General features: G+C 41.5%; 2 protein-coding genes across 2 annotated transcripts; both read right to left on the bottom strand.

Annotated features, from left to right (window-relative positions):
• Nucleotides 1-2,000: 2,000 nt before the first annotated feature.
• On the bottom strand, nt 2,001-7,206 carry LOC306795271 (inactive all-trans-retinol 13,14-reductase; the record flags this gene model as incomplete). Its single annotated transcript, XM_079293735.1, has 11 exons — nt 2,001-2,170; nt 2,490-2,649; nt 2,812-2,978; nt 3,194-3,303; nt 3,594-3,732; nt 3,824-3,943; nt 4,045-4,242; nt 4,611-4,806; nt 4,888-5,129; nt 5,549-5,731; nt 7,050-7,206. 11 exons carry the CDS (start codon nt 7,204-7,206, stop codon nt 2,001-2,003), a joined length of 1,842 nt encoding a protein of 613 aa, XP_079149861.1.
• Nucleotides 7,207-8,756: 1,550 nt separating this feature from the next.
• Nucleotides 8,757-9,196, bottom strand: gngt2b (guanine nucleotide binding protein (G protein), gamma transducing activity polypeptide 2b; the record flags this gene model as incomplete). Its single annotated transcript, XM_079292694.1, has 2 exons — nt 8,757-8,885; nt 9,113-9,196. The coding sequence occupies 2 exons, from the start codon at nt 9,194-9,196 to the stop codon at nt 8,757-8,759; spliced, it is 213 nt and encodes a 70-aa protein (XP_079148820.1).
• Between the last annotated feature and the right edge of the window lie 382 nt (nt 9,197-9,578).

Genomic DNA, 9,578 nt, shown 5'->3' with positions numbered 1-9,578 from the left:
GTTGTGACTTCTAGTCAGTGATTATTATAAGGAATAAAAACCAACGGTCGACGTGTCACGTTTGACATCACAGAGGTAAACATGTTGTGGTAGTTACTTCTTTTGTTTCTTATTCAGTTCCTCTTTCAAACTCTCAAACCAGAGTCACCAGGTGATTGTTGGAACAGTGGAATGACTAACAACGACGGTTTTGATGAGTTGTATTTTGTTTTTGTTCATTTCAAACCGGACAGTTACATTTTCACTGAATATGAAGTGTTTTTTATGAGAATCAGCGCTGTAAAACGGCTGTTCTCTTACTGGAGTCTGGTGGCTTTGAGGAGAGCATAGTAATTTAATGTTTTGTACGATAATAAATTATGATCATTTTCAAAAACCCTGTCGATTTTGTTATATATTCGCATCAACGCTAGTCACACAGCATCACACCGGAAAAGGTGCGAAAATGAGCGTGTCCAAAGGTCATTATAATCCATCCAATAGTTGGTGAGACGTTTCACTAAAATGTTCCCCTCATGGTGGCGCCACAGGAAAAGTCACGAGGATTCATCCTCTGGGGACCCTGAATTTCATGACAATCCATTCAAAAGTCGTTGAGATATTTCAGTCTGGACCAAAGTGTTGGACCAACCAACCAGTCCACATTGCCATCCCTGCAGCCGCAGCACGAGCGTGGCTAAAAGAGGGAGGGTTCACTTTATTTCAGAGCTCAAAGGGCAGGTGCGTATGTTTATAGCTCTGTGAGTCAGTCGGAGCACAGCATAGGAAAGTAAGAGTCTGTGGATGTGGATTTATTTCTGGTGAAGTACTGCGCTGTATCATGCCACGGTAATTACATGTTGTGGCCTCCTGAACTTGAAGCCTGGCAAAAGTCAACATAATTAACTCCTCTCCCTACCATTTTGTTCCTTGAACTTGCCTCTTTTTGTTTTGTTCACAAGTCCTGAGGAGGGAAAAGTGTAGCAGTAGGAACTTGCACACCAGAGCGGTCTAGCAGCAGGGAGAGCTTTTCCCTGGGTTTGCACAGCAGAGGGATGGAGGTTAAGAGAGCGAGAGAGGCACTGGCATCCCACCGGCTGGCTGGACAGAAGGGGCATTCTTCTCCTCGGATCCCCCCGGTCGTCTCCTGCAGACCACAGTTTGTCAGCCAATGTGCCCTCCGTTTACTGAGGAAATGTTCACTTAGTGCAGGAAGTCTGAGGTTCCCCCCCGTACGTTTGATTTCAGCAGTTACCCAAACAACACTTGGGTTATAAGAGAGGTCAGAACACAGGTGGGAACTAAAAAACCCAGAGGGGACTTACAGTCTCATTGTGATGTATACATAATTAGCAAAGACAATCTCCCATCATACTTGATTATTCTGGATAGATTGATTTAATCACACAATCAAATCTACACATGAAGGCTTTTAGTTGATGTTTTCAAAAATGATTTCCTGATAAATTCAAGTGTCTTCATTTCTTAATTGTTTTAAGTATTTAACATCTTCTATAATCTGTCTGTAACTTGTCCAGTTTTAAGCACATTACAAGTTTAATGTTTTGAGCATTTGGATGGACAGAGTGTGAATTTTCATTTGGTTTATCAAGTTTATTCAACAATATTTATTTATTTATGTACAACAAAAAATGTGCATTTTGTATGACGCAAAAACAAACAGTGACAGTAAAACGATGTAAAGAAAAATAAACTCTCGGTACATAGATCACATAACCAGCCAAATGTTACAACATACAATGCAGAAATACAGACTTTTTACCAGCGGTCTGTGTGTACTTTATACTGCTAGTTTAATCTATGTTATAGATCACCACACAGGAATACTTGATGATTCTGGATTGGAGTTAGCATGTGTGGACTTAATACATCATGATATACTATATGTCTGGGACTCGCTGCTGGTGTTTTCCTTTGAGCTTCCCACACCATTCAAGGGTCCTTTAGCACCTGGTTTGTGCAGGTTCACTATTGTCCTGCAGGGGAAGTACAGAGCACTCTCACTGCAGTTTCTTGTTAGCCAGCTGGGCCAACTCTCTGGCTTTCCTCTTCTTCAGCTTCTTCTTGAGGAAGAGCAAGTCGATGTAGACGATGTGATCCAACACCGCAGAGGCGCAGAGGAGTCCGCCATGCAGAGCGCCTGCTATCCCACAGCTGAACACGTCTTGACCTGGAACAGACACACAAATACACCCTGCTGGATGAGACAAGTCTATAGTCTGGATTCAAAACACCGTCTGTGTTTCCCCTCTAGATAATGTTTTCTTCACCAGCTTTAATTCCTTCTGCTTTGTGACTTTCTTACAATTATCTGTAGAGGTAAATTAAGTTTGTTGAGAAGAAACTCAACATTTCAAAGCATCAAAGAGTCAATCTTAGGGCATGTTGAGACATTTCTGTGCCGGTGAAAACTTCACTCAATCACAAAACACAAAGAATTGACTGTGGTTTTTTTAACGTGAAAGTGTGGGACAAGTAACTTTTCACACCTGAGATGTAGAGGTTTTTGACGGGGGTGTTGCACCTGTTCCTCGCCACATTCTCGGCATGGAAACGCTCGAGGTTGTGCTCGGCAGAGTACATGGCGCCACGCTGGGAGGCCAGATAGTGCATGTTGGTCAGCGGGGTCGCCACGTCCTGGAAAACCAACTGAAAGACGAGTCGTACAAGTATTACAATGCAGTCAACCTACAGTAACTCTGGACATGCTTTCACAGCTATCAATAAGTATTTTTGATGTTTTAGATCAGTTAAATATACATGCACAGATAACAAACAAGCACATGCATAGACGTGTATGACCGGTCCTACCTTCTCTTTGATTTTAGGGAACAAAGTGCAGGCCCAGTCAAAGAGGTTCTTAGCAAACCTCATTTTGTAGTTGTGGTATTCATCGCCCCTTTTGCGCACTGTAGTGTCCTTCCATTCCTCAAACCATTCATACTTCGCCATCGTGAGTATTGTCATGCAACATTTACCTGTCGACATGGAAGAAGAAAAGACATCACACCTGATCTGTATGGACTCAGATGTGGTATTTTGTATGAGATCATATCCAATTCGTGAGCTTTTCTAGTAGCAGTACATCTTTAAAAATGTCTCTTTATCTTTTAATTCAAGCACACTGCTTTCTTTCTTTTGGACATCGTTTCCTGTCACAACTAATATTTTCAACAGTCGTGGGTGTTTCTACCTGGGTGTCTGATTTTGGCTTCTGGGTCTTTGGAAGATGGCATTGTGATGAACATCATGGGAATATTATCCGGTGCTTCCTCTTTGCTCAATGCAAAGAAGTCCTCCATCCTAAAAAACAACAGCAAAATAACATATGGAAATGTGAAAATCCAGGTCTGGGCAGTTTATCAGCAGTGTGGCCATGCATGAAATAAGTCTTGAACAATTACATCAGCCACATGCAGTAATATACAGTATGTTTAATGTGCAGAAGCTACACTTTCTTTTGGAAGTTGATGTTCCTGGAGGAAACCTACACTGAGAAGATAGTTTATTGTGTTACGACTTCTTATGCAACAGCGCTCCCTTGTGTTGATTAAATATTGGCGTTCATTGGGTTGGCTGCTCTGCAGACTTACGACTTGTCCATATCGTTGTTTTTGAACAGCCAGAAGTTGGTGGACTCGAGACCCAACTCCTCTTCAGTGCCATCAAAGCCAGAGAAGACCAAGAATGATCCTCTGCCATGTTTCATCATGCTCAGTCTTTCCTGAATATCTACAATATGGGTAAGTTTACAGACACTTTTAAAAGTCGTCCTTATTTTCACAACAAAAACTATTTTGGTAATAAGGGATGTGTTGCTCACCTGTCTTCATGTGAATCTCAGGGGGAAGAAGTTGCTGGAAGGTGGTGAAGATGCCACAGTTTGAAACGACCACAGGTGCGTGAACCTCCACTTCCTCCTGACCTTTCCTCACTTTCACACCTGTCACGTGGCACACAAAGGAAGTATTCAGTCAGCTACCTGTAGAGTACGTCCCCCTTTAAAACAGGTTTAAAAAAAATGGAGCTGGAATCATTTCTCACCATAAGCGGCTCCGTTTTCATTCACCAGGATCTGGGAGACGGGAGCTCTGACCAGGCAGTTTCCTCCATGTTTCTGAATGGTGCGGATGATGTGGAAGGCGATCTCGCTGGCACCACCTTTAGGGTAGTAGGCGCCTCGTTTGTAGTGATGAATCAGGAGGGCATTGATCAGGACGCTGGAGTCCTTTGGAGGCACGCCTAAATGTACACAGAGCAAAGCATTGGCTATTACTTTGTGGTAATTGTTTCTTTATGATAATATCTTCATCTTAGGCCCAACTGGGACCGCCATCCAGTTACAAGTCCACTCATTAAGTTATATATTCTATAAATCATTAACCCAACATCAGGACTTTTAATCGCAAAGACTCATACTTAATGTCATCGACAAATCATTTTAAATAACAAAAAAGTGCAGATGCTTTTGAGACTCATTTGCGTTGAAGTAGTGACGATGAGATTAATACAGTTTGTGGCTTAAAGCTGTGGGCCGCAGGACACTTTGGACCAAATCTCTGAAGTTTTCTTTTCACTCATTTCTTTTCAACTTATTTTTGAGAACCCACCATAGAAAAGATAAGAAAAGATGACGTGGAGGTCCTTGTTGCTGGTCAGGGTGTTCACCAAGTCCGTTGCACATGTGCCAGTGAGACGGAAGACCGGCGTGACCAGGTTTCCGATGCCTGACTTCAGCAGGAACAAAGACACCCACTGCGGGATCAGCTTCAGAGTGGCCAGGTAGTGAGTCTTCTTAGCTGAGATCTGTTGGGACACAGAGGATGTTTGGGATTCATGTTTTGGACAGACGACGCACTGAAATATGTGTCCAGTAGCTCACGGTACCTTCATGATTTTGAAGAATGTCTCGATGGCCTCTGTGTCGTCGGGGAATTGCTTCATCAGATGGGCTTTCATCTCGGTTTTGCCGGAGAAGATGGTGTACTCTCGTTTCTCGTCGCCCAGGCCGATCTGGATGGTGTCGAAGTGTTGCTTTAGCTCCTGGAACTCCAGCTGGCCCTCGGAGATCTGGTCGAAGGCGATGCGCAGCAGACTGTTCTCGTGGACCTGACCGATGTAGTGAAGGCCTGGTGAAGAAAGGCCGGGAAACAGGAACATGGTGTTACTCCAGTCACACCTGACACCCATGTGCAATGTTGTTCACATTTTATAGGATCCTGCATACATGTACATGAACACAAATGTCTCATAAAGACATTGCTGAAATGTAGTTTGTATGTGAGTGCTTTGATTTGGAGCCAAAAGCCAAAGTGGAGGTGTCTGCAGGGCCTTTATGGCTGGACGTTATTACCGCCAAACAATGTCTCAATCCCCAAACTCCCTCTGAAAATAGTTTAAAAGTTATGTGTTTGCTGTCTTTATAGACTCTGTCATAAGTGTTTAAAAGAAAAAAAGAACTTTTTTTTATTTAAGTGCCTCAACTAGACTTGCTTTTCTATGATAAGTGAACAAATACGTCAATCACATAAATTGCAGGCAGTCTTACCAACATCAAACTCGAAGCCTTTCTCTATGTAGGTGTGGCAGCAGCCTCCCGCCTGGTCGTGTTGCTCCAGCACCAGGACTTTCTTCCCCGCTTTGGCCAGTGTGGCTCCAGCTGTGAGCCCTCCAATACCGCTCCCGATGACGATGACATCCAGGTTCTGGGGCACTTTGTTAGGGTTGAAACCTGGACGGAAACACACGGCGCGAATGTTAACGTGGTAACAATGTATCTTTCAAGTTAAGACGGGTTGAACAAAGATGTGTTGTAAATGTCATCATGCTGAAATAGCATGCATAATTGGGTTGCATAATACAGTTTGAAGGTTGCACTTCCTACCTCTCCTGTCATAAACACTTCTGATCTAATTCCCGCTATCTTGGTAATAAACCGTAGATTAGGCGGCAACCATAATCTCCTGGTCCATAATCTAATTAAGATAAAACCTACAGGTGAAAAACAATTACTGTACTAAACTCTGAGTTATGACACAGAAAAGGTCTTTTAGATAGCTGTACCAGCACACCTCAGCAGCTGTAAGAACTGCAGTGAACTAATTGTATATGCACTGTCCTTTTTTAAATGTATTTTGTGGCCTACTTTATAGATCCTTTTGAAGTTTTCTAAATTATAAGAAGGTCTATACTCAGATGATTGGTTGATTTCTGTGACAGCGGAGATTATAAACGCATCAGTGATTTCTGCACAGATATGAATCAGACTTTTGTTCCATGAAATTCTCAATTCTCTCACAGAATCACGAAATAATCATATTTTATTTTAATTGTCAGTTCACTCATTGTAATTTGGTTTTTGGCAGATGCCGGCTGAGGTTGTCCATTTCTGCCATTAAAGTATAGAAACCCCATATCAACATGTAAGCGGGTCATTTTTATTTATCCAACAGAATTGAAACAAAGCATATTTTGCTAATCTAGTTGTTATTTCATGTTTCTTTCATGTGCATTCTCCTCCAGGGAGTTTACTGTCAAGTCATACGATAACATATTAGTATAATGTTTAGTTTATCTTTGAGCTAATCAAGTGAACACCACCTAAATTCAGAATATGTTGTTTCCTTTTCCGATGAAAGTTTTACATGATCTAGTCCCTCTCAAAGCCAGAAACTAGAGAAGTAAGTCTCAAACTTGAAATGTCATCAAGTATGAAGTCTGGAGCTGCTCCATAGACAATGTTTTTTTAGTTTTTTATCATTCCAAAATGACATTTATTCTATTGTTGTTCTCAGTTGTGAAACAGAACCACATACTCAGTGTCATCGATAACGTCTTTACCAATTCACTTTATGCTTGAAGGCATCACAAATGTACGTTTTAGCATTCTAGTTTTGGGATTTGGTAGAGAGTTGATCATGTTTAGTGATACTTCTGAGACAGTTGGAATAACATATGATTTTTAACCCTTTAACTGGTATAAGATCAGCTTCACAGTGGTGATAAGTTGCGATGTTGCATACAAGCATCTGTAACTGTAATCATTTTACCTTGCTTGATGACTTTGTCCCGCTTCTTCTGATCAAACTCTCGCGGTCCAGGCGGTCTCACTGACTCCAGCGAGAAAGGGCTCGGTTTCCCAAACAGGTACCAGTACGTGCCACCGGCCCAAATAACCAACCACACGAAGAAAACCAAGAGCCACATCGTGGAGACAATGAAATCACTGTTTCTGTTAGCGTGTTCACAGCAGCAGTGACTTTTACTCTGCACGTCTCTCCTTATGAGGCTCTTTTTACTTATGCCGAGGGCCGAAGGTCTGGACATAAAAGCAATAAAGATAAAGTTATTGATTTCACTTGTCTTTAAATAAATTCTACAAAAAAGTGCTGAAAGAGATGCACTATTCCATAAACACACATTGCGGAAGGAATCTGCATAATATTCTGAAAAATCAATGAATTCACACAGTTAAAACACTTCTGAGGGTTATGACACGTTTTGTTTTCCTCCTGTATGTTGTCATTCCAAAGAGTTGCATTGACTTGCATTGTTTTGACACATCCACAATTACTCTTATCTGATAAGACAATTAAGATTAAGACTGTGGACAAGTCACCCTAGACTTTAAACATGCAGTGTCAAAGTGTATGTCTTTACAACGTTGCGGCTGAGGGAAATCACAGACTTTATCATTTTAGGTTCAATAAAGACAGAGTTGGTGTCCTTGGGGAAGCATTTTTTCTTTGTTTGTTTTTTAAAGACGCAAGAAATTGAGACATTACACTTCGCAACTTAGTATATAACGAAGCTGTTATGTTGGCCCCACTTTATTTTAAATTCAGACAGACAAAGGAAAAACCGACGTTCAACATGTTATAATACATTTTCATGAATAAGCTCCTTAACTGAAGCTGGAAGTGTAAAGCTTAGCGGTTGTTTTGACAATGAAGTAAAACACTGATATATCACCGATGTCCTCCAAATGATAAGTAACCATAAAAAGGTAACTACAATCTTGGAGACAGTTGTGCAAAGGTGCTGATATGTGCTGCCTATGGTCATTGGACAGAAACAGCTTCAATGCAGCATGTTTGTTTATTGCAATCTTAGAAATGAAACCTTTACGTTCATATAGTTGTAGTTGTTGTTACGGAGATTGAAAATGGCACTAATTGGATGGAGAACACGAAATGGAAGCCGGTATGAAGCCGCTGGAATTAGCTTAAAGACGTCGATACAGGAAGCAGCTCCGCGTCGACAGTGTGACCGACTGTGAGGAGAAATCCTGTTAAGAATTAGACTAAGCAGCAGCTGCACGACTCCTGTGACGTTGTTCCGCCTTCTGCAGCAACAGAGTTAAATGTCATGTTGACATATGACCTACCAATATCCAGTCAACCCTATTTAACATGAACCAATATGATATAATGAGATGAAAGTGCAGTTATGAGTGCAATAAAAGTGAGCTATCCTGATGTGCATGTCATTAGAAGAAGAGACGCCAGGTCAGGTCAACGCTTTGTACAGCTATTTGCATTTAATTACAAATTGGCAAAGAAACATTTTCATATCAACAGGTACATACAGTAATCCGGTGATGGAAAAGGGTCTTTCTCCTGGTAGCAATAACCTTTACAGATCTCAGTGTTCCTACTACTGTACATTTTTACCCACAAGAATTCCACAGGGATGAAAACAGCGATGTAACCGGCTCTCATAGAAAACTGTTTGACTATTCCCTGCGTGTCTTTGTGCTATGTTACTACGCAGCCTCCCTTGTCTGCCTTGTAGGGGTTCTTGTCATCTGCAACGCCCTTTAACAGCGGATCGTTTGGTACCAGCGCCTCCACATAAGAGACCATTTCTGCACAGCTTGCAGCCAGCTGTTGTTGAGAGGAAAGATGGAGACAAATGTAAGCTTAACAAAGATTTCAATTTGCATGCTACAAATTCATTCAGCATTTATCTCCCCTAATTTGTTTTCCCACATTGTTTTAACACAAAAGCTTTTGGTAGCTACAATTAGAGATGATATTGGACAGAATCCGAACGATCGAAGGCAAGAAAAGGTATTTTTTTAAATAATTTTTGAAAGTGGTCATTTACTTACTGGTGCCCTAGTTGTGCTAACTTCCTTCTTCAACTGGTCCAGCTCCATTTTCAAGATTTCCTTATCTGACATATCCCGAGCCATCCTGACTGTAAGAGGAAAGCAAGATCAAAATGTTAAAAGAAAAAATATATCTAGTTTCTTTAGGTTATTCTCTTCAAATCCTTTGACAAAATAAATATAATCCATCATAGACAAACATCTTAATCATCAATCGTTACCTGTTAGATGGTGGGATCCCAAAAAATGTGAGAAATGTGTTGGCTCCTAAGAGCTCATCGACTGTATGCGTCCCTGTAGTCCGGTCGCTTCTTCACACTGACTGATCCCTTCTGTCCCACTGCTCTTCATCCCAGCTGATCCCTGCTGCTGGCTTTTGGGAGAGGTCGGCAAAGGATTGGACCTGATGGCACCAATCCCCCCTGATGAGATGAAACAATCAGGAGCCGTAACCTCTGAACAGGAA

This window comes from Melanostigma gelatinosum (genome assembly GCF_949748355.1).
Source record: "Melanostigma gelatinosum genome assembly, chromosome: 21".
NCBI lineage: Eukaryota > Metazoa > Chordata > Actinopteri > Perciformes > Zoarcidae > Melanostigma > Melanostigma gelatinosum.
Note: the sequence above shows the minus strand (reverse complement) of the source record. Positions and strands in the feature narration are given on the sequence as shown.